This window comes from Sturnira hondurensis, unplaced genomic scaffold (assembly GCF_014824575.4).
Source record: "Sturnira hondurensis isolate 20B ecotype Veracruz unplaced genomic scaffold, ASM1482457v3 Scaffold0002840, whole genome shotgun sequence".
NCBI lineage: Eukaryota > Metazoa > Chordata > Mammalia > Chiroptera > Phyllostomidae > Sturnira > Sturnira hondurensis.
The window spans coordinates 24,162,711-24,187,384 of record NW_028075471.1 but is presented as its reverse complement, the minus strand read 5'-3'; the positions used below and the strand labels follow the sequence as shown (position 1 = coordinate 24,187,384).

General features: G+C 48.7%; 1 protein-coding gene across 1 annotated transcript in view; it reads right to left on the bottom strand.

Annotated features, from left to right (window-relative positions):
* The window catches only part of DOCK4 (dedicator of cytokinesis 4), a 314,794-nt gene that overhangs the window by 66,207 nt on the left and 223,913 nt on the right, over window positions 1–24,674 (bottom strand). The window contains exons 20-26 of the mRNA XM_037041295.1: window positions 24,431–24,531; window positions 22,412–22,493; window positions 21,029–21,199; window positions 16,794–16,986; window positions 11,748–11,875; window positions 9,520–9,654; window positions 3,891–3,989 (exon numbers count right to left, since the gene is read on the bottom strand). Coding sequence (XP_036897190.1) covers window positions 3,891–3,989; window positions 9,520–9,654; window positions 11,748–11,875; window positions 16,794–16,986; window positions 21,029–21,199; window positions 22,412–22,493; window positions 24,431–24,531 — 909 coding nt within the window. The remainder of the gene's footprint in view (window positions 1–3,890; window positions 3,990–9,519; window positions 9,655–11,747; window positions 11,876–16,793; window positions 16,987–21,028; window positions 21,200–22,411; window positions 22,494–24,430; window positions 24,532–24,674) is intronic.

Here is a 24,674-nt window from a genome sequence, read left to right as displayed (position 1 = left end):
ACCTACGAGGGTAAGTCTGAGGGTCAGGTACTCCACACAGAGGAAGAGCACCCAGCATGCCTCACGAAAGTCATAGCGCAGAGCAGCCCCAATGGCCAAGGGGAAGGGCGAGGAATGGAGCTGAAAGATGCACAAAGATAAAGGGTGGATGGATGATGGATGGACGATGATGATGGATGCATGATGGATGCATGATGGATGGATGGATGATAAGCAGGGACCAATCAATAAAAAACAAATTTTAAAAAGATAAATAAATCTCATACCATTTGTATGATAAGGAGTTGGGAAACTTATCCTGAGGGCCACGTGAGGACACTGAGGGGTTTTATGCAGATACACAAGAGGATCAGACTTGTGTTTTACAAAGATTTTCTGATGATAACATACAAAAAGTTATTTCATATTTACACATGATATTATGCTATCAGGATATCACAGATAGAAATTACGAATAGGAAACATGTAGACTCCTGAGACTATGAGACGTGAGTTAAGACACCCAGAAAAGAAAGCATCGTGGGGTAGGGGACAGACCAGGACATTGTCTCTCCATCAAGGGCAATGAGTGAGACAGAGCCTTCTACAATCACATGTCCTTGACTTACAATTTAGAGTTGAATATGATTTAAAAATTTGCCACTAATTTGATATGTGCGACACCCTTGATACTGGGTTTACAGTCAATGACAGGATGTTAATAATCATTATCACCCTGAGGTTCATATCCTTAACATGGAATGCTTAGGTACATTATGCAAAAATAACTCCTCAGTGGTCTTCGGTCTCCAAGAGCTATAGAACTATTTTTCTGTAATAAAATAGAGACTATGAGTCAAAATAATTGTATAGAAAAAAATGGCTTGTGAAGCAAGCAGACATTTATTAAGAGAGTTGATCAATCCATGATTTGCAGTTGTGTGAAGATTTGGGCTCTCCGCTTAGGGCACAGTGACAGTCCCTGCTCTCACAGGACCCAGAGTGATCAGGAACACGAGGGAGCAACAAATGATCACAACACACCGTTTCATGCCACCCCCGGGGGAGGGCTGCAGTTAATAAGGGTATGAATCAGGCAATAGCAGTGAGTTGGTGGTGGAACAGACTTTGTAAGTAGGAAAAAAAAAATGATTCCAATGAATTAAAGCTTATGCATATGGCCTGTTAGGAGTATACAAACAATTTTAAGGGGACTGGAGCAGAAGGGGTTGGAAAGTAGTGGAAGACAATGGGGATGGAAGGTAGACTGAGGAGAGGGAAAGCCTGACCAAGACCTTGGACTCTGTCCTGTAGAGAATGCTTAGTCCTCGTGGTTTAAAGTTGGCTAGAGCCTTGATCAGAGTTGATTTTTGAAAGCTAGTGGGCCAGCACACAAGAGGTAACGCAAGGCTACATTGACACTGTATGCAACGTGTCCTAAAGCAGACCCCACAGTTCTGCAGGAAGAGTCGCCATCATCACCGGAAGAGACTCACTGTATCCATCTGCACAAATGCCAGCGACGAGGACAAAATGTCAGCCCCCAGGAGAAGGTGGGCATGTAATAAAATGTTCCTGACGCAGAAGGAGGAAAAAACCCTCATCATGTCTTAGCTTTTGCCTTTGTTCATTTCTGAAATAATGCCACATTCTAGAGGAAAGAATCCAACAAGGAGGAGAGGTGGCCCTCAGGCATTTCTGCTGCCGCAGTGTGGAACGGCCCCACGCCTGCAAGTCCCTGAGGACTGCAAGAAGAAATGGCATGCTGTGAAAAGGCCATTTCGAAACCACTCCAACAGGGGCCCTGGGGCAGCCAGGCCCTCTGAGAGAGAAGGCAGTGCCCACTCCACTAGCCTCAGCAGGTACTTGAGAACGACATACTTTCTAAATGCACTGGGATTTCGAGAATTATTGGAAAATGCTGGGCCACATCTTTCTTTGAATTGTTAAGGGAAAAAGCAGTAACAGTAGGACTAAAAACAGTGAAATATGAGTCTGGAAATCACAGCATATAACTCGTCAGCCTGCTCCGACTGCCCTACTCCAGGAGTCCACTCTGCAGCGACAGGGTATAAATCCGCAGAGGAACAGGTCCCAAGATACGTGTGTGCACCCGTGTCCTCTTGACCGGTGAAGTCAGGAAATCCCCCATGTCCATCGTAAGGGGGATGGCCACATCACAGAGCATCACCAAATGAGGCCAAGAAGAACGAAAGGGATAGCAGACTACATAATATACCCATGATATAGCATGGTGTGAAGAAGTATGAGCCATGTGAATAGAAGGACCGCATTAAAAGCTGTGTGCGTGTCTCACGGCACAGAGAACAGCCTCTGAGGTCTTGTGCCTGTGTCAACAGAAGCTACCCCTGGGGACGAGAATACGAGAATACGCGTACAGGGAGGAGGGACTTAATCCTTCGAGCCCACCGGGTTGAGTGAGACTTTTAGTGTCTAATTGCAGTATCGGCTATAATTTTTCATTTCTAACATCTGTCAAGCTCTAGCTTTCCTTACTGATAGTTACCTTATTTATCCCATTTTTAACCTAAATGTAGATATACAAAACCCAAATAGCTCCCCCTCTACCCACTTCCCCTTCCCCAGACATCGGGGGGCACAGCCAGGAGGTTGTTTGCACGTGTCACACTCCATACTTAATGCGTTAGCTGCCCTGCCTCACACTGAGGCATGAACAGACTCCGAACTATGATGTCCCAGGCTTCTTACGTCACACCTCACGGTTGCTCCCTGTCAACACATGTTGAAAGTTAACAACTGCACAATTATCTTCCTCCTTAACCACATGGCTCTCGATCCAAAGGGTTTGAACGCTTTTTATCCACTTTAATTCTAAACTCAAGAATGGATATGAGCATGAAAAATGTGGTATTTGCAGGCTTGAGCATACGCATGCCAACCAGGGACCAGTGGGGAGACCTGGTCTGCCCACCCCATTCCTCGTCCCACGTGACGCCGCTTCACCACTGCTCCAAGGTCCCTGACAGGTTCGTCTGAGATCGTGCACCACCCCCCCCCCCCAGGCAGTTAGGAATCAAAGAAGAGAGACCCTCACGCACTACCTATATTTTTAAGGATGTACAAGTACCCCCTCCAAAGGCACCAGGGGGGCTTCCCATTATGTACCATCACAGTGGGCCTGCACCCGCTGTCCCAGCCGTTCCCCCACCCCCGCACTTTGGTAGCCTTTCCATAATGACGGCTGATGTGTGAAGTCCTCTGGAGAACTGGGGACATGGAGAAGAAGGCAAGTAGGTAGGGACAGAATGCAGGCCATCTTCCCGACTGAGGGCAATTGACTTCCAAGCTTTCAGTGAACGCTATGAAGGAAGCACACAAGTTCCCTAAAGTCCAGCGAGGACTGGAGGATATTTAGAAACCAGGCATCGGTCCTTTTAATTGAATGTCAGCACAGTATACTGATTAGCTGGTAGCTGACGAAGAACATCAAACACAGCTCTGGCCCCCCAGTCAGAACCAGGCAGCCAGGGTTTCCTCCGTGGTTTCGGAGGGGAGACATCAGCCCATACATTTCTGTGACCTGCGGTGTCTTCCGTGGAGGTGGCACTTCCAAGCCCACTTAACTAGAGTTACTCCATATGCTCTGGTCTCGTCGGTTCTGTTACTGTTTCTGGCTTATTGCACTTTGATGACAGGTGTTTTAAGCCCTATGTCCTTGTCCAAAGTGAGAGTGAGTTACTTTGCATGAGCACAGAAATCTTAAAAAGCCCATATGGGTGAGCAGCTGTGTGGATGAACCTGAGAAAAAGTAGCTTAGAATTTAACGGAAATGGGATAAGCAACTGTAAAGGAACTATCTGCATAACGACCAAGAAGACCAAGAGAAGGTAAAAAGAGATATTTAAAAAAAAATTTTAGATGTCACTTACCCTTAGTTCTTCCTTTGTATTGAAACTATCGAGAAGCTGTTGATAATGTCTGTCTGTCATTTGTCGCAGTAGGGACAGGAGACAAGCAACAAACTCCCCCTAATTAAAAAAGAAAAAAGAAAAGCAAGCATATTTTTCAGTAAGAACACAAAAGAACATCAGCAATTTACTTTGAACTACCCAAAAATAGAACACTTGAAAACAACAACAACAAAAAAACCAGTATGATCCAAACTCACCCAGTGAAGTCTTCATAATCTAAATTGACAATATCAAAGTCAGAATTTCTCCCGGGGGTGATTACCACTTCCTGGTTCTAAGTGAATTTTTAACTTCAGAGTGGATTTCTTGACTTGGGTGAAAGCTATCCACTGAAGGAACCCCGCCCACTTCCAAGAGGCGAGGCAATGAGGCCCCGACCATTGACTAAGCATTTGCTGCATCTTCGAGCATCACCTCATCCAAGCCTCACATCAACGCCGTGCGGTAGGCGGCACAACACTTATTTAAAGAAGGTAAAAGGCAGGGTCAGTGGACTAAAAAACTCGTCCTGAGTTACACAGCTAGAAATCAGCAGCAGGAGAGTCGGCCCCAGACCTTTCCGACCACAGCTCTTCCGGCAGCGTCATGCTCCGTTTCTGAGTCCACACGGCCCTCCTGGCTCAGCAGAGCGCTCGTCCATCAACAGCAGTGTGCGCAGAAAGCCCGAGAGTACACAAGCAGCGTTCAACCTCCTTTTAAAAATACGTGCCCTGCAACCCTTTTGTGCTTGGTGCTACGGGATGGACCCCTACAAAACCCCAAATCTTAAAAATCAATAATGGAAAAAAACATATACACAGCATCATAGAGTTGAAGACCCACAAAACTGCTGTCATGTTCACTTCCTAATGCTTTTCTAATTCAAAGTATTCCTGCCCAAGGCAACCTTTGTTTGCTTGGCAAAGAATTTATATGCTCTTAATCACATTTACACAATCTTAATTATATTTACAACCATACAAACACAACAGGAGAAGCAACTGGTGGTAACTGACTGTGAATTCATGGAAATGTAGTTTAATTAGGAATTGGTTTCTTTGATATTACAGGGAAAGAGACTGCAGGGTCGCAGGTAAAATCAGATGTGAACAGCCCCGAGGAGCGGGCTGTTCCAAGGGAGACAGCTCAGTCGGGACAGTCGAATACGCCCTCCCCTACCCGGCTGCCGAGGACACCTGAAGATGCTGCTTCACCGCCATGCCTGGGTAAGCGGAGGTGTGCCCTGCCCCCCTGTGTGTGAATATCATTTATACGCCCACAGGCACGCGGAAACAGAATGATCCCTGCAAACTTATCAGAGCAAATATTGGCGAAATTAACCAGGGTGGGCGAGCAGAAATATCCTCTAAGCTCAACACATTACTTGATTAACAAACAAGGACACCTTGACACCAAACACAAGAATTACAAAATTTGGGGGCACAATTATTCATATTTTAGAGCATGGGTACAGAGAATCAACCAGAAGCTAGGCAAGGACTACCCAGTGGGGTTGGGAGAAGAGCCCCCAGTGCTCACGCAGGACTGGGAAGGGGGTGCTGCCTCTTCCCACCATGGGTGGGACAAGCCTATCAAGAGGACTTCAGGTAGAGTGCCCAGCAGGGTCTTTCCTCAGGAGCAGGGAAAAATTACTGTCAGAATAAATGCTGCTCTGATCCTACCTAAGAAAGCTCAAAATCAAGATGTGAAATGAACAGTTCCCAAGAAATTTATCCTCGGTCCACAGCAAAGATCGGCTATATGTTTAGAAGTTGGAAAAATATACCCAACCCCCTCGAGGTAAAATTCACAATGTCTGGCATTCAATGAAAACCTACCAGGCACACACAGAATAAGTGACAACGATCATATAAACAAGAAGAAAAGATAATCCCTAGAAACAGACCCAGAAATGACACAGATAACAGAATCAGCAGTCGAGGACATTACCTATTATTACTGTATTCTGAATATTCAGGAAACCAGAGGAAAAATTTAATGTGTTAATTAGAGGCATGAAAGATATCAAAAGAACCCAAATTAAACTTCCAGAGATGAAGACTATAATGTATGACATAAAATTTTATTGAGTGGGACTAGTGGTAGATTAGACAATGCAGAAGAAAATATCATTAAACTTGAAGACAGAGTTATAGAAATTCTTCAAAATAAAAAAGAGAAAAAACAACAAAAAAAGAAAAGTACATCAATGAACCACAGGACAACTTCAAGTGGCAGAATATATATACATGGAGACTTCAGAGAAGAAGAGGAAAAGAAAAAGTAATTGAAGAAACAGGGGAAACAATTTCAAGGTCTTTGAAAATGATTAACCTGTGTATCAAAGAATTTCAACCAGCCCTAAGCACAAGAACAGGAAAAATGACACTGAGGCACATTATGAGATAGAAAAAAAAATATTTACACCAGTCACAGGGAAAAAAAAAAAGACATTATACAGGGAGAAGTAAAGATTTCACCTGGAAACAACACAGGCTGAAGACAGTGGAGAGACAGCGGGCCCCTAAGCTCGGCAGGCTCCCCGCATGTTGCCAATCCCACCGTCTACGCTGCAATGCCATGTTATTTAACCACCTATTTAGGAACTCCATGCACACTTAACGCTGAAGAGGCCTGGGTGTTCAGTAATCATCTTTGTTTTTTGAGAGATTTTAAGCGTCTATGGAAACCCTATCCTCACAATTTGTTAAAAAAAATAAATCTATAAAAACCCATCATTGCCCTACATTTACGTAGTTTCAATGAGGAATCCTTTACATATAAGTCACCTCTGCAACATCCCGTAAGTCAGTGGCTTGAGTCCATTTGATGCGCAGATCAAGAAAAATAGGCATTTCTATCAATAATTGTGAATGAGAAATCAGGTGGCCACAACATAGGTGGGCAAGAAACCTATTATCCACAGGCACAATTTTTTCCAGAAAGTTCTTACACAGACCCCTGGAATGCTTTCCCCTCTCCAAACCACAAGGCTGCTGTGCACAAAATCGTTAGAGAAGAGAAACACACCAAAGTGTGAAGTATGTCTTAGACGCAGCCCCTGCTGAGTCACCTGCTTCAGGCATGGTGCTGCACGGAATTAAATACAAAGAACAGAAGCATTTATGAAGTATAAAAATCACAGGAGTCCCATGAACAACTGGTGATCCATGCTACTTTTTAAAAGCTGCCTCCGTGTACAATTAGATTTTTGTAAGTAAATGGTTATAAGCGTGTTTTCCTTTTTTCCAGCGAGAGCGAGCATTTGAAAGTTCAAAGAACAGTTGGCGGAAGAACAAGAAGTACAATCCCTGTAAGTAGTAAAAATCGGGCTGCAGCTTTCTGGAGTTCTGGGAGGTGGGGAGCAAGCCAGGGTACTTGGAATGGGAACAGCCTCATATGACAAACTGTAGGAACCACTTTACCCACAGCATGGCCACCTCCAGGGGCACTTGTTCTGTGGCAACTGCAAAGCCCTCAAGGTCGAACCACATATAAAGACTTGCCAATCCACTGAGCCCTAGCTGGTATGGCTCAGTCAACTGATAGACTGCCGGCCTGCAAATCAAAGGGTCACCAGTTCAATTCCCAGTCATGGCACATGCCTGGGTTGCGAGCTAGGTCCCCAGTAGGGGGCGCATGAGAGGCAACCACACATGGATGTTTCTCTCCCTCTCTTTCTCCCTCCCTTTCTCTCTTAGAAATAAATAAAATCTTGAAAGAAAGAAAGAGAGAGAGAGAGAGAGAGGGAGGGAGGGAGGGAGGGAGGGAGGGAGGGAGGGAGGGAGGGAAGGAAGGAAGGAAGGAAGGAAGGAAGGAAGGAAGGAAAGACTTGCTATTCAGACAGCTATTCCCTGGGAGAAAATGATGGAGGAAGTAGACAGGTCTCCCTGCCCAGAGAGAATGACTTTGGGAATGACCAGAGCATATTTCTCACCATAGAATTCATTACAACACCCCCAAAACAATTATTGCTTTGCTGTAGAAATAATTATGGTGACTCCTGCGTCACAATTACCAGAGACTGAAATGACTGAGATTGTTCGAACATTTTTGAACAGATATGAGGAAATCCTAGCACAAACTTTGAGATACGCACAATTGCTTTCCCTGTTTTAAAGACAAAGGAACAGAAGCCTAGGTAGTACCTGGCCCAAGAAGCAGGATGGGATGCAAACCAGGTCTGCTGCGCATTCTCAAAACATGTCTCAAAACAATCAAAGGTCCCAAATAGTTTTAGTGTGTGTTTCCTTAGCAAATTTTATCTCACACCCTTTCAGAGTTGCTTTTTCCCACAGCAGAACGCATGGCATAGGTGCAGGGCAATGTTTCTCTTCATGTGATTTTCCCAAAATTTAGAACACCCGACAAACACCCCAAACCCATCCACAACCTGGACTCCCTGCCTTCCCCAGTCTCCTCACCTGCACTGATCACTGTGGGGTACGGAATGCACAGAAGGCCTCGCGCATCCCGGAGACCTTTGCACAGGGCAGCCCTACCTCTGGATATGAGGCAGTTAGAAAAACTGCCTCAGCTTTTGACTCAGGCTGCCTTCAAGTGCATGCAGGCTTCACTGTGTTTTGTTTGCCGGACCATCGTCACTTTAGAATTAGGTCCGAGCCGTGTTACCAGGAAGCAGTGAGAGCAATGCCACCAAAATCGTGACGAAGGAGACTGTCTTTCTTGTTTTGGGGGAGATGGTGTGGATGTACCTGTCCCCATTCCTCCTGCTAAGCACAACTCAAAATGGCTCAAGGGCTTAAATGTAAGATATACAAGTATGATACTTTGAGGGGAAAAAAGCAGAAGATAACCCTCAGGATATAGGGTCAGACAGAAAGAGTTCTTAGCCTTGATATCAAAGTCGGGTCCACAAACGGGGAAACTCATAAACTAGACTTGATCAAAACTTTTACATTTTGCTTTTAAAAAAGACCCTATCAAAAGAGTAAAAATAACAAAACAAGCTATAGGGTGGGTGAAAATATGTGTGAACCAAGTATTCGATAAAGGACTAACACCTGGAATATAGAAAGACCCCTTAGAGCTCAACGATAAAAAGTAATTCAATTAGAAACGGGGATGAGGACGCGAAGAGGCAGTCTCCTGAAGAGGAGACCCGGATGGCAGACAGGCACGTGGGGAGGTATTCACCTGGGGGGGAAATGCAAATTAAAACCACCACGATCCTCGCTGTCTTCTCTGAGGCATCAAAGGCCGATCAGGGCAGTGAGGAACGGGATTACCCGCCCACGTGGCTGGGAGAATGTACAGTGATACAGCCACTCCAGACAATAATTGGGCAGCTTCTTAAAAAACGAAACACGGAATGAGCGTGCCACCCGGCGGCCGTCCTCCTCGAGCTGGTCCCCGAGGGAGGGACACCAGCCTGCACTCACACTGCACACAGATGGGCAGAGCAGCTTGGTTTGCAACAGCCCACATCCGGGCGCTGCCCAGAGGCCTCCCAGGCAGGGGCGCATGGAGGACTCTCCCCAACTCTGTGCAGCAGCCCCCCGCCCAAAGCGACCGACACTCAGACCGGCACCCCGACCGGCACCCCGACTGGCGGTCCTCCCGCAGGCCGTGCGCTCTGTGACCGTACCGTGACGTCCTGGAACTGCAGCCGAGTGGAGGAGCCAGACGGCTGAGGGCGACTGGTGATCTCCAAGATGGTCCTCAGCAGGGTGTCCAGCAGGCTGGCCACTATCACATCTATTTCCTCCAGCACAGACTTTTCCTTCAGTGAAAAAGGAAACACAGGGTGTCCAGGAAGTACTGGTTGCATCGGCACATCGGTCTCTCTTGAAGGGAAAAGGGGGAAGCACACTTCCAGATGCAGGGTTGAAGAGTCAGACAACTCGAGAGCTCTGAGAGGCCGGGACCTCAGTGAAGTCACCAAAGTAAATGACCTCCTTTTACAGAAAACAAAGGCATGAAGACGTTAATAGCGTGCCCACAGACACCACCTGGCTGCGCATGGCGTCTAAGAGACACCCACACAGGGAAGGCCGGGGATGAGTACGGAGTGCAGCCCAGCCGAGAACACGGCGTGGTACGGCCTTGGACCAGGCAGCCCGCCTTTCTGGGCCTGACTCACCACCGAGTGCCCTCTGGGTCCATGGCTGTTTTTCTTTTTTTAATCTCAGATTGTGCTTACAATTATTCTTCTTAACACTTGGATTGGACAGGTCATTTTCCAAAACTCTATTTTAAGTGCAAATAACTATTCCTATAAAAATGCTTTTTTTAAAGCACCTTACATGGAAACAGTAGCAAAAGCATGGAGATCAGATAAATGCCATCAGCTACCAGTGGTGCCTAATGTCAGGACTGAGGTGGGGACTGCTTTCCTGGAAAGCACAGTGAGCCCTCTCCAGGCCTTGGCTGAGAGGAACCAGGCTGCTCTGTGCGCACTGTCTATGGTGAATTTGGGTTCCTTCACACCCGCTGCCCACGATGAAGTTCTGTACAAACAACTGCTCCCAACCAAGGAGATCGGCCCTGCAAAGAAAACACTTAGGAAGTGTGAGTTGGAAAGAGCTGGTTGGCTAGACTGTTATGATAAACCTCCTAACACTTGTAAGGAAACAACCAAGTTCCCTTCCCAGGGCAGAGCTCCTGCTCTGAACTCCTCACCAGCTCAACCCAAACTCGGACCGCGACACCCACGTGGAAGCAGACAGAAGAAACTGCCAACACCCCTCCCCGACCATGGCCGTTTGTTTTTAGTGCACTGCTCACACTGTGAGGGCGTGCTGCTAGGCACTGCACAGCGACAGGGCTGGGTGGGATGGAGGGAGCTTTAAGGCAAAGCTAATGCCTTCCCTTCATCACCACTCTTTCTTCCCCAGTCCCAGACCACTTGTGGGGCCTGGGACCCTGAGGCTGCCCACAAACCCCACCCACCCAGCCAGGACCCCTTACACCCACAGACATAGGGCTTCTCTGGTGCCAGCCCTGGTCCCACGTGGCTGGGGCCTCTGTCACTTTTCCAGAGTCCGATATCAGCTGACTGTGAAGACCTTCAATTGGCTGTCACGAGAGTGACAAAGACAGGGACACAGTAGCACAGCTGTTACACAGAAGCAGAGAGACAGATGTCTCAGCAGTTACCGTCACTGGGACAGATGAGCACAGGCTCAACAGACAGCTGCAGACGGCCCTGGAGCAGGATGTCCCCTGGGTGTGGATTTCACCGCAGGCCCCCAGGCCATGGCTGTGATGACCCCACCTTACCCCCATCTACAAGCAAGCATACGATTTTTCTCAATTTGCACTCAACCCCTTAGGCAATGGCACTGCATCAAGAGCCAGGAAGTGATGGGATTCTCAAACCCCAGCCAGTCAGTGAGCCCTGGGAGGGCTGAGCAGTCACAGGACAAGATGCCCCAGGCTCCTGGGCCTTCCCTGGGCTCCATGGCCTGTGGAGGCCGGGCTGCACTCCCAGCATCACCACCTGGCAGCCTTTCACAGACCCGGCCCCCAAACCTGTCCTGGAGCACACCGGCATTTGTTCTTGCTGCACCGCCTTCAACATGTCGAGATCAAGGCACTCGTGGGAGGCTTCAAGAATTCTAATTTTCCTAACTGGGGACTCAGTTTCTTCTTCAACTACAAGTTTAGGAAACCCAGGTTATTTGGGGTTACAGCAACCCCACAAGGTTAAAAAAAAACTTCCTTCGGGGGGGGGGGGGGAAGCACAAAGTCCCACCCAGCTGGAACATGAAAGAGGGAGTGTCGGGGGTGCGGTTTCTTTGAAGACATTGAATGCTTCACTTGCTCCCAGGAGCCCTTTGGTGAAATGATTCATGTCAATCGGCATTTACTTACGGAGCTGTTCTTCTTGATGAGACAAAACACATTGCTCAGGATGCGGGCACAGGCGATCAAGTCCTTCTGCTCCTGCAAGTGCATGTGCAGGTGGTGCAAGACCACGGGCAGCAGGATGCACCTGGAATCTGCAGAGAGAAACCCTGGCATCAGCCTGCACGGCCCATGCGCCCTTTTGTCTCACTGCCAGCATTCAGATGAGTGGAAGGACTGATGAGTCCTTAAAAAGGTATTTGTTCACCCTGGCTGGCACAGCTCAGTGGATTGAGCACGGACCTGCGAACCACACAATCGTGGTTCGATTCCCAGTCAGGGCACATGCCTGGGTTGCAGGCCAGTTCCTAGCAGGGGACTCACGAGAGGCAACCATACATTGATACTTCTCTCCTTCTCTCCTACCTTTCCCCTCAAATGATAAATTAATAAAATCTTAAAAAGAGGTATTTGTTCTACAAGGCTGATGTTAAAAAATGAACATACAAACAAACAAACAAACAGTCGGTCTTTTTCCCAACCCAGAATTCCTGAACTCAAGGCTTTTTTCACTTGTACTGAAACCAGGGTTTAAAAAAATACAGTTTTACCTACAAATTACCATGCTTTTCTTGCTGTTTCCTGATTTTCCCTTGAGATAGATCAGCAATTTTCAACCTATGCACCACAAGAATGTTTAAAACATGTTCAACACCTGACTATTTAGTCGGGGACTCTGACCTCTTTTCCCTTAGATTGTCAAATTAAAACATGCCAGCAGCCAGCAAAATAGGGGTCTGGTGTGAATGAACCAAAATTACACTTAATCATTTTTGTCACATCAGCGAAAAACGTGGTTTTTGTGGGCTGCAGAATTTCAGGAATTAATTTACATGGGCCATGAGGTGAAAAGGGTTGAAAATCGCTGAGGCAGGTCATCTACTGACTTCCTCCGTGTCGGGTAAGATTTCGTTGTTTCACTTTCTTCTGTTCCCAGCTTCTCAAGAGTCGCAACACAATTTCTGGCGAAGTGAACATTTGGGGTTTGCTGCCATTCTGATTTCCATCCAACCTTTTTACCTGATCAAATTCTTGCTGGGTTTTGTTCATTTCTTTTTGAAAGCTTTTGGGAACTATTCCTGGAAATTCAAAATTTCATCCTTATTGCTTGCCTTGGTTTTTTCAACCCATAAATGCATACTCTTCTGCTCGGGGAATTCTCCTTGAATTGTTTCTGCAATTATTTCCTTTCTTTTTTTTCTGTCCTGTGTTTGGAACTTCGTCCATATCCACATCACAAATCTCTTAAACTATCTTCTATTTTTCCTGGATTTTTAAAAAGTCTTTTTGTCCAACTTTCTGGGCAATTTCCTTATTTTAGCCTCTAAGCCTTCTATTCAGTTTTCCTGTTTCTATTATCACGTGGTTTATCTCCAAGGGTCCCTTCTTCCTTCGGAGGCCAGGGTCACAGGCATGCAACCCGGACAGGTACAGGGGCGTGTACTCGGAAGGGCCCCACTTGCACTAACACTGGGACGCCTTTGTGAAGGGCCTGCCTTAGGCTAATGTAACGCTTAACCGTGAGAGGCTGAAGGCTCTCTCCTTATGACCAAGAATGAGGCGAGGATGGCCAATTGCATCTGTTCGATTTAGCACCACACTGGCTTCCCGGGGAGCATAATAAGCTGTACCCACAGGGAAAGCATGTCTGAGACTGCACCCCGATAAAAACCAGAAGGGACGCAAACTCAGAGTTCACAGCTGGGGAAGTGCCTGTGACCCTGCTGCCTTCTTGGTCTCCATCGGCACTGAGGTTTGGAATCTATCCCTTTAATGCCTGGCACGGGGCTACCAGCCCAAAGAGACAAACCACACCAGGCAGACATACTCTTCCCTTTATGAAAACAAAGAATATTAAAATTCAAGATTGTGAAACAATCACGGCAGGCTTCCTTTAAAGTCAGCATGACTAAGGAACTTAACTACTTATTTATAAATCAATTGCTTGACAAAAAGAAGGAAAAGGGAAAAAGAAAGGGTCAGGAGCCACTGCCGAGTGATGCCGTATAACCGCAGAGGAAGACAGGAATTATCTGATCCGCGCCCACAGCAGTGAGATGGGGTTTCTAAAAATTCAATTTGCAACCAGCTGTTAAGAAAATAGCTACTGTGAAAAAAGCCAGTAAGGCAGACAAATAACGCATGTGTGGTATCTCTAAAAAGAGATACACAATGAGATGGCCTGTGGAGCTGACTTTTCTGCATTATGGGGCAATGCCCACCCGTGAAATGACAGAATCAGTGAGTCTATCCAAACATGCTGACTGGTGAAAATGCTAATTCTTACCTTTAAAAGCAGGAAGGACACAAGGGAGGGAGGGAGGAAACCCACAGTTGCGCAGACATGGGTTTAACAGCAGACGCTGCTATGCAGGTGGTGGCCCCGAGGGCCAGCACACTCACGGCCATGTCTCAGACAAAGACTGAGACATCGGGTGTCCCGCTGAGTGTACAAGGGAGTCACCCTCTGGTACTTTGGGTTTTGCCAAGACTCACTTGAGGGCATGAGGCTGGCTCCTGTGTATAATCCTCAGTGGGAATGGGACTGAGAAATCTGGGTAGGTTTCTTCCTCGAGGTTCATTTTGAGGCAAGTCATAATCTTTGCTGCCTCTGTCAACAAAGCTTTAGACTAGGATCCCCGGAGGAAGGGCCTGTCCCCCTGGGAACGACGTCTGTGAACCTGGGGTGGCATGCAGGGTCGCCAGCAGGGGCCTGTGGAAGCCTCAGGAGGTGGCGGTGTGAAGGGCCGCACTGGCGGCACACAGCACTGCACAGAGTGCCGCACCCAGTGCCACACACCGCACTGCACACGGCTGGGGCGCAGAGAGGGGCCAGCCCCGCAGAACACACCTGAATCAGAAATGGGCCGCTGGGGTCGAAGCCACCAGGAACTGAACTGTGATGTCGCAGAGAGCAGCAAAGCCTGCCAACAGGCCAACCAGCCATCAGATGCTGGAGGGCAGTTAGCACTGGGTGGGCGCGGGAAGGGGTGCCAGGGACTCCGCGGCTATCACAGCAAGCAGACCGCGTCAGAATCACAGTGAAAGGCCTCACGAAGGGCTGAGGAGGACCTCGGGCACTTCCCGATCTCACCCACTGGGGCTGATGCCCGCGATGACTCCACTGTGGAGTACCCTCCCCAGAGTAAAGCCAAAGGCTGAGTCATGCCCTCAAGTGGGAAAGAGTGTAAAGATACAGAGACACCGATGACCACGCAGGTGGGGAGCTCAGGAGAGAGACCTGGCCTAGGAAGAAACCTGAGTTCCATCAGCACACGGACCCCTGACCGAAGGTAAGGGGGTGGGATGGACCCCAAGGGTCACTCTGGCCTCCCTGTGGCACAGCCCCCTGCCCACGTCCCCTAGAACTATGAGTAATGATCACATCCCATTACATGACAATCACTCATTTAAAGTCCGCTACACACCAGGAAAAAGTGAATGAACTACAGCTATGCCTAGCAGCACAGGTAAATATGAGAGTAGAGTGTTAGTAAAAAAAATAAATAAATAAAAACTCTACATGGTGTCATAGAAACACTCAAAGATGAGAAATAATATATTTTTAATAATATATTATTATTAAAGGCACAGAAAGCAGGAAAGGGACTCTCAGATAGTGGGACTTTCTCTGAGGGAAGCGAGCCTGCTCAGCCGAGCCTGGGTCGACCGATAACGAGCAACTTCTTAACAAAAGGTCTAATACACAAATACCCAATATTGCTAAAGCCTGTTAGTGATTTGTTTGTATCATGCTCTATTCGTTTGTGTATGTCTACAATTTTTACGAGAAAAAATGTGAACAAAGACCCGTTCACTGTACTTAAAACCCCACTTCAAAAGCACTCTACACCTGTGCATCCGTGCGGAAGAGTAACCCTCCACAGACGCTTGTTTTCAAAGTTGGTCATACCCACAGAGGCTGACTGGGCTTTCTGATGAGGCGCACGCAACCTCAGGAAGAGCCAGGAGGGAACAAGAGGCAGGGGGACTTAATAATAGACACATGACAGAATAATTCAGTGACTGCTAAATCAGTCACTTGCTATTAAGATGAAATGAAAAACGACAATACATCTGAACTTCCACCCAGTGTCGGACCACAGACTGACGGAGACAGACAAACTAGGATCAAATCAGGTCCCTGTAAGCTTCCTGAAAGAAAAGGTTAAAATCTGGTGAATATTAAAGAAAAACTGTAATAAGAGAATATACCATATGCCACAAATAGAGATTAAAATCACCCATCAGAAGGGTTTCTTTTCCTTGTAGAAATGAAGTTGGAATAGCCATGCTTTTGTATGGGTTGGCCAAAAAGTCCTTTTTTGCTGTATTAGCGCTTAGTGGTCTTTAATGTCATGCGGAACAACTTTGTTAGATTATATTGCGACAGCTGTCGCATCAGTGTGCATTTAAAAAAACCTACCAAAATCGGTGAACTTTTGTGTAGGCATACAGACACTGAAGATGGAAGAAGAGATACAACATTTTTGGCGTACTATACTTTATTATTTCAAGAAAGGTAAAAATGCAACTGAAACACAGAAATAAAGATTTGTGCTATGTATGGGGAAGGTACTGTGACTGATTGAACGTGTCAAAAGTGATTTGCGTAGTTTCCTGGTCCTATGAACATTTTGGCCCAAATTTCTCTACTGTGGGGCTGTCTTCTGCATTGGAAGATGTTTAGCAGCATCCCTGGCCTCTACCCACTAGAAGCCAATAGCGGGAGAGAGAGGACAACCTCAAAATATCCAAATCAATAAAGTTATTGGTGAAAATGAAATAAAGTGTGTCTTTTCTTTTGTGGAAAAAAAAACTGCAGACTTTTTGGCCAACCCGATGTTCGGCTACTCAGTAAACATATTCTACCAACCACGCAAACACACAAGGCCTTGCAGAAAGAGGTTGCCCGGTTCCTTGTTCCGACTGCTTCTGCGGACTGCTGGCGGCTGGAGGCTGGCACGGCCCTTGGAGAAGCACCGCTCCCCCCACCCACGAGGCCACGCCCACCTGGGTTCGTGTACAGCTGGCTCTCCACAGTCTTGCCGATGCACTGCAGCTTCACTGCCTGCAGCGTCTCGTCCACGTGCACGACGGTGGGCAGGCTGCCCAGGGTGTCGTGGACCAAGTTGGCCACTTCCCGGATGTCGAAGAGCTTCAGCAGCTCGGAGTACACGGCGGGGAAGGAGCTCAGAAACACGGCCTTAAAAGAGAGAGACTGGAGTCAACCCGGACGCGCCCTCAGAAACTGGCTCTAGCGTTTAAGACTGCAACAATACTTCCATGTGGCAGGCAATCAATGTCAAATGTGTCTGGTATCAAAAGCTAGAAGGCTACTGTCAAAATTAAAAAGGGCAGAAAAATCAGACAATTTCTTTGAAATGTGCAAAGATGCAACAAAAACTAGGTAATTCTGGAAAATCACTGACACTAGCAAAGCGATTGGCAAAACCCCCACAGAATCAGAAAAATACCGCGTGACCAGAGGGAGAGAATGCTCCGCTGAGCCCTGGCGTGCCCTCACCAATACATCATTTCTTTCTGGAGAAGCTCTCTGAAGTGCTTATTTAAATCTCATTTGCCTTTCAGAAACCAAACACATGGATTCCCTAGTGTGCCCACTTTAAGATTAAAGGAAAACCAGGGCAAGGCATCAGAAGACCTAAAGTATATGATTGACTTCTAATCAACTGTGTGACCTTGGACAGGTCATGCCAGCCTCCTGGGTTTCGGTTCCACCACCTGTACAACAACAAAATCATCAGAAAAACCCTGCAGGCTGCTTCCCGATTTATTGTAAGCCCAGAAGTGTGTCTGACTACGAACAGTATTTTTTTATGTAAATAAAGAAATCTGATCATTGTCTTTTTAAGGAAAAAAAAGATAGTAATATCAAACCCAAAGGGCATACCTAAATCCCAAGCTAGGGCTGAACATCAAAACAGACAAGTTCAGCCTTTTAAAATTCCACAGAAGGCGGCGGTGAGTGCAGGGGCCGCCAGCCTCACCCCCACCTGGGGGAGCAGGCACGTTCCTAGCAGGCTACGAGCTAAAGGCCAGCTGGCTTCCCAGTGAGATCTGACATGGGCGGAAAGTAGGTCAGGTCTGCAAGTGCTGATGCTCCGAACTCAGCCTCAAATTCAAATTCATGGGCTATGGTATTCACCTATACAGCTGTACCAGAAATGCCTAGCAGACCCATTGAAAAACTAGGTTTTTCTCAACTCTTAATAACTACAGACTTAATTCAAATGAATTTAAAATAAATAATCTTGTATTCCCTGCTAAAAAGTACATTTATATAACCTTCATTTCACTCCGCAAAGAGCTGAGTCATGCAGATGAAGTTTAAAAATATGAAATAAAATGAGCCCAGCTTTCTGATTATCAAAAAGTCAGGTTGATTTGCCTCAGGGATCCTTTAATTTACTCATTCATTCTTCATGTATATCTCTTCACTTCAAAAAAGCATTCGAACAGACCTGCAGTGCAAGGTGCTTATAATGCAAAGGCTGCAGGAACAAGCAGCTCGTGATGAGGGCCAAAGGACAGCTATGCCTGTGTATCTAAGCTAAGGACTTTTACTGCAAAAATTAAGAAAAAAATTCAATTTCATTTTGACCTTCCCAAGAGCAAAAAAAAACATTTTGAGAAAGATAATGACTCTACATTTAAAGCTGGGTTTGGGGCCTCAACTCCCCCTATCATTCCTCTGAGATCCCCACCTGGGGTCCTCAGGGTCGAGGCCTACCCAGGGCAGGGCTCCCCCAGCAGAGTCTCCGGTGAGCTGGGCACAGGGCAGGAGGGCTGCGGAGCCTCTGACGAGGACCAGCACGGCCAGGGCTGCGGGGCTGCCATCTGCTGAGCAGCATGAGGGGCCGCCAGGGTAGCTGCTCTGCCTGCAGGAGAAGGAATGTGCCCTGGGCTGTAGCCCACATGGAAATAATGCAGGAGGGAGCAAGAGACCGGGGCTTTTGCCTCAAGGCGGCCTAGGAGTTGAATGCCAGCCAATGGATGTTCTCGGCTCCAGACATGGTGGGCAGGATTCTAGGATGATGCCCACACCTTCGTCCCGTGGGCTGTGCCCACGAGTGCATCATACTGTGTGGTGAGAGGGGTTCTGCAGACATAACCAAGTCACTAATGAGCTGATCTTAAAATACAGAGTCATCCCGATGAGCCTGACCCTGTGAGCCCTGAAAACAAGTTTTGTCTGGATCGGGGGGTGAGGGGAAATGTGGGAAAGACGGGAGATTCCACACAGTTGCTGGCTTTGAGGATGGAGGTGCCACATACCAAGGAGTGTGCATGGCCCCTGGAAGCTGAGAGCACCGTCTCCTCCCCCGTGCCTGGCTAAGAGCCAGCGAGGAAATGGAAGTCTTGATCCTACACACACAAGCAGACTGATTTCTTCCAAAAGCCTGAAAGACCTTGACAGTGAAGGGTTCTCCACAGCCCAGCGAGGTCCTTGGAGACCCTGAGCAAAAAATGTAGCCACTCCTTCTGACCTAGAGAACTGCAGGCTAATGAACAGGTGATGTTGAAAGCCATTACGCAGGGGCACCTGTTAGGTGCCAATGAACAAGTGACACACTGGCTCAAGCACAACGTGTGGGGCCAAAAGGGAACCCGGAACGGGAGGGGGTGTCCCACTCCCATTCCTCCCAAAATGCAGGGGGACAAACTCCCCACTGCATCATTTGATCTCAATTTTCTCATAGCATTGAACTAAACTAACACGATCAAAATTCATAAGCATAGATACTGCATGGAAGGCAGCGATTCCAATGGAGTTTACAGGGTGACTCAGAAACCGTATGTACATATTTTATGTATTTCCCCTTGACGAAAAGGGAAACGTATGGTTCTATGAAGGCACTAAAGTTGCCTCACTGAGCTGACTGAAGGCCAGAGCTTTGAGGAGCAAGTCAAGATGCTGAACGGATACAAGGAGACCTGCTCCATCCCGCAGGGCGGGGTGGCCACTGGCACCCATGGGAACAGGCCTAAGGTCAAAGGGTGTTTGTCTCCCTTTGAAGAAGAAAACACTCTCTGGCTGCCCTCGGAAGGCATGGCGTTGAGAAATCATGACTCAAGGATACTCTTCAAAGAGAGGGAATGTTTGTCAGAGGGAACGTTTGTCCCCGTGACCAGTAAAGATTTAAAAAGAAAAATGAAAAAAACAAAACAAAACAAGTCAATGGCCTTTGTAAAAGTGATGAACTTCGGAGAAACCCGATTGGAAGGGCACATGGCTGGCTGGCTGGACTGCCTTCTTCCAGCATCTGGAAGCGGGTTCACCTCGTGGGCCCTGGGCCATCAAGGTGTGTGGCAAGCCCCTAATGTGCAGGGAGTGACCATGGACAACCGAGGCCAAAGGGGTATTGAAGGAGCCAGAACTGTGTCCTTGTCCAGAGGGGAGACGAGTCCGCTTCTGCCAGGAAGACAAGCGCAGCTCCCAAACAGCGGGAAAAAGTCAGGCGTTATCGCCAGAGGGCTGGTCTGCCCCTGGTGCTTCGCCATTACAGAGAATGCCTCCCACACGCCAAAAGGCACAAATCACAACAATCCTCTGTGGGGCGGAGTTTTTCCCTCTGACAGGCTTATAAGCAAGTCATGAGAGTTGGGAGCCTGTGGGAAGGACTAAAAAACATGGAGGAAGATGCTCAGCATAGCCTGTCAGGACACGTTCAGGGCCGTGCTGCTTGCAGAGCGGATGGATCCTGTTCTGCACCAACACCATGGAGCTGCTCTCCAGACAACAGATTCTGACAGCAGCCCCTCAGCACTGGTCCTGTGAGACCGGTCCCAGGACGGCGAGGGTCAAGTTCAGTAAAACCAAACAGTGTGAAGTTCAGCTGGGTCTGACCCGATGAGTGCTATGTGGACAGATAAAAGCGCAGCACAAGGCCCGGGGAGAGAAATTCCCACAGCAGTGTTCTGTCTGCCCGGCTGCCGGGGACAGCGCTTCTCACCATCTGCCTGTGTCCTGGAAACTGGGGTCAGGCTGACATGAGCCACCAGGCCCTCCACCTGGACAGGATGGTCCAAGGAAACACAGCCCACTACCCACTCTGTGGGCCCTCAGAACCTGGGGGCTGGCCGGTTGGGGCTAATCCATGTCAGCAAGGCTGCAAATGCACGCCCGGCTCTGGATTCCCCCGGGAGCAAACGCCTTCACAGAGGCCTGGAAAAACAGACAGCTGGGCTCACTTCCCCCTCCAGCAGTGACAGGGGGACATTACCTGTGACTGGGACAGCGCCCCAGACCCCTTGCTCTCCTGGGACAAGAAGAAGCGCACGGACATGAGCAGCTCCTGGATGCAGCAGCGGAACTCGTCCTCGCTCTGCCCGCCCGTGGCCAGGGAGAACAGCCTCCGGGACTGCACGATGTACTTGAACAGGTACTCCTGTGCCTGGAACGACATTTCCAGAAAGTCTCTTCCCGTGCAGACCAGCAGCACTTATCTCACGGGGCAGACGCCAGAACCCCAGCACCACGCTCGATTTTCAGGGACTGGTCTCGACACGAAGGACGTGGAGCTTGTCCAACAGCTTGTATGTCGGAGGAGAGTTCTCCTCTGAAACTTACCGAGGGAAAATGCATGGATCATCTGGAAACGCCACTGATGGGGGGCAGAGGGAATGGGGGCTGGGGGGTGGGTGAAAAGGGGGACAGGGTTGTCACAGGGGCATGAAGGGCAGTTTAGGGAATACTGTCAATAATTTTGTAATGACAGTGTGTGGTGCCGGTGGGTACTAGGATTATAAGTGATATGCGTGCCGAACCACTATCTGCACACCCGAAACTCAGGTAATACTGAATGTCAGCTGTAACTGGAAAAAAATTAAAAAACATTAAAAATACAAATTCTATGTAATGCTCCAGAGGTATGAACATTCCTCAGGGGTTTTTTAATTCACCAAGAGAGTCTGTTTACAGAAATGATTTTGCTTTGCTTGTAAGTACTCTCGCCACTTAGTGTTTTCCCTTCAACCAAACCAAAGTGGTCAATTTATAATTAACAAACTGTTTGATTTATAAAATGCACACCTGTCCCCCTTTACCTGTGAAGAGGGAATGGGGGGTGTTCTCCAACAGCAGGGATCAGAAGGTGTCCCAGGCAGGTCCTGGACACCTTTGAACCTGCCTTCTTTCTGGAAGTGTTTGCAAGTACGGGATCAGCCTCTCCAGACGCAACTAAGTGTGCGGCCCAGAGAGGTGGACAGCATGAAACCAGGCAGCCCGGGCGGGACTCAGGCTCCCTCACTGGGATCCCTGCTGAGCTACCCACGCTCTGTGAAAATGTAACACCGATCACCCACAGACGGCCTCTGTCAGGGAGTCAGAGGCAAGAGCCAGGGGCCACCAAGTCCTCAGTCCTACCCCTCCCACCTGCCCACCCCAGAGGTCACTCCCGGTGCTCTGGAGCCCAGAGGAAGAAGGATACAGCCCTGAGTGGGTGTCTGGCAAAGTCCTGTTCCAACTTCACTTGCCCTGGCACGCCACAGAGCGAGCAAGGTCCTTGCACTGGAACGCCAGTGCCCACCACCACCCAGCTCCATCTGCGCAGGGAGCCTGCTCGAGGAGGCGTTGCCAGGTGTCCCGGCACCCCAAGGTGTGTTACCTTCAGCACCTCCTGGATGTGCTCCTGCCGCTCCGCTTCCGTGACCCTGTCCACGTACCACTTGAGCACCTTGATGAGGTCTCTGCAACACGGGGAGACAGGTGAGCGAGGCGCCGTGGGCCTGACTGCCAGTGCACACCCCCAGCCCAGCCCGTGCTCCTGTCCCGAGGAGGCCACTGCTCCCGTCGCTAGCCGTGGGTCCTTCCTACCGGGCTGCTCTCGCCCGTACTTTGACCAGTCTGCAGGCTGAGGAGCAGCAGCTTGCCTGCCGCTGAGGCCCCTCTCGGTCCGGACATATTCCCCCAATCTGGCGGCCTCTCAGAGCTTCCACACAGGTGACTGCCAGCCCCAAGGCAAAGGACTCTGGCCAAGGAAGTACAACTGTCACTGTCACCCCTGAACAACTGCTGACTGGGATTTCCCCCACGACAGGGAAAGGACTGGGTGCAAGATGCTGGGGGAGGCCCAAGGTGGGCTTTCCCACCTCACATCCCGCCCCAAGGACTCGTCAAGCCGGGCCTCTGACCATGGGAAGAACAAGTTTAAGTTAACTGTGTGCCTCAGCAGGAGAAAGTCTAGAAAAGCCAAGTTTTACTTTTTGAAGAAGCAGAAATTGAACTAACACCCTCCTCACTAATTCTCAAGACTGCAGCCTCACTGCCTGTAACTCCAGCCTGTGCTTGGTTTCTGGGGAACAGAGTGCTTTGTGCAGCGCTCCTTCTGCTCGTGGGCAGTGCAGGGTGCCAGCTGGGTGCCACCTTGGGGAGAGCAGCGCTGCCTGAGGTCAGCCAGTCTCTGAGGGCCTGTGGCCTGGCACGGGCCACCAGCATCCTGCTTCCCTGGCCAACTAGAAACACTGGAAATGACACTCGTGTTCTCCAGCCTCCATGGAGATTTCTGTCAGAAGCAGGGACCCCTCATGGGAGGCCCCAAATCGTACAATGAGTGGCAGACCCCAGCCCACATTTCCGAGCCACTTCGGCTGCCGCATTTCACTCTCTGCAAAAATCCGGTGGACAGAGGGTCAGATCTTGCAAAACTTGGGCGTCCGAGCAAATGTCAGAGGCAAACATCTTCATCCACCCTGGAGGGAGTACCCAAATTCTCAGCAGCAAGCACTCACCTGATTACTGCTAGCTTTCACACCCCACACAGATGGGCGGACAGGGCGAGCCCTTACCCCGTGCCCTGTCCACACACCTGGGTGTCAGTGACCTTGCACGTATGCACCCACAGGTGCTTAAGGCGTGAGCTGAAAATATAGCAAGAGAACAGGGGCAGCACTGGAATGGGGAGACAAGGGTAGGGCCTGAGACCAGACCACCTGCAGCCACAGACCAGGTCTTCATGCTACTGGCAGAGAGGGCAGTGCCCGGCACGCAGTGGGCACCACTAGGAGATGGAGGGGTGAATGACTTCACAAAGATCTGAAGGCAAAGGCTGTCCTCCCTTCATTATTGCATCTTAATGACACCCTGAGTTGTTCAGGAGTGTGGGGACTGCATGAGGCCCTTGGCAGCCAGAGGGAAAAATAAGTAGATACTGCAGACCAAAGACTCTCGGTGAAATGGAGATGGGAAGAGCGTGTTTTAGGAATAGAGTTCCATTTTATTCTTTTGATCAAAATGAATTCCAGCCATTAAGAAAAGGTGTGTGAGGCCCTGGCTGGTGCAGCTCAGTGGATTGAGCACGGGCCTGTGAACTACACGATTGTGGTTCGATTCCCAGTCAGGGCACATTGCCTGGGTTGTAGGCCAGTTCCCAGCAGGGGACTCACGAGAGGCAACCATACACTGATGTTTCTCTCTTCTCTCCTTCCCTTCCCTTCAAAAGATAAATAAATAAAATCTTTAAAAAAAAAGGTGTGTGAGGAAGGAGGATACTGTCTCAAGAGACAGCTCAGGGGCTGTGCTGGGCGTCTCTGCTCACCCCCTTTTCCACGTCCCCACCAGGCCGGCTCTGCTCAGAGAAGCTGCCCAGGAGCCGCTCCGAGACCACCCTCGGGAGACGGGGTCTCACCTGTGCGCGAGCGCCCCGGCGAAGTGGCTCTCTATGTACGTGTCCATGACAGGCTTGAAGTGGTGAAATTTGCTGTCTTGCAGCAAGTTGATTATGTGAACCTAAAAGGACAACAGAGCTTTATAAAACCGAAGGCAAACCAAGACGTTTTTATCCTTTCTAAGTGAACTCTCATGCTAGGAAGCATACATTTCTGAAACAGCCTCAGTCGAGACTTAAGAGACAACATCGTTAAGATGTAATT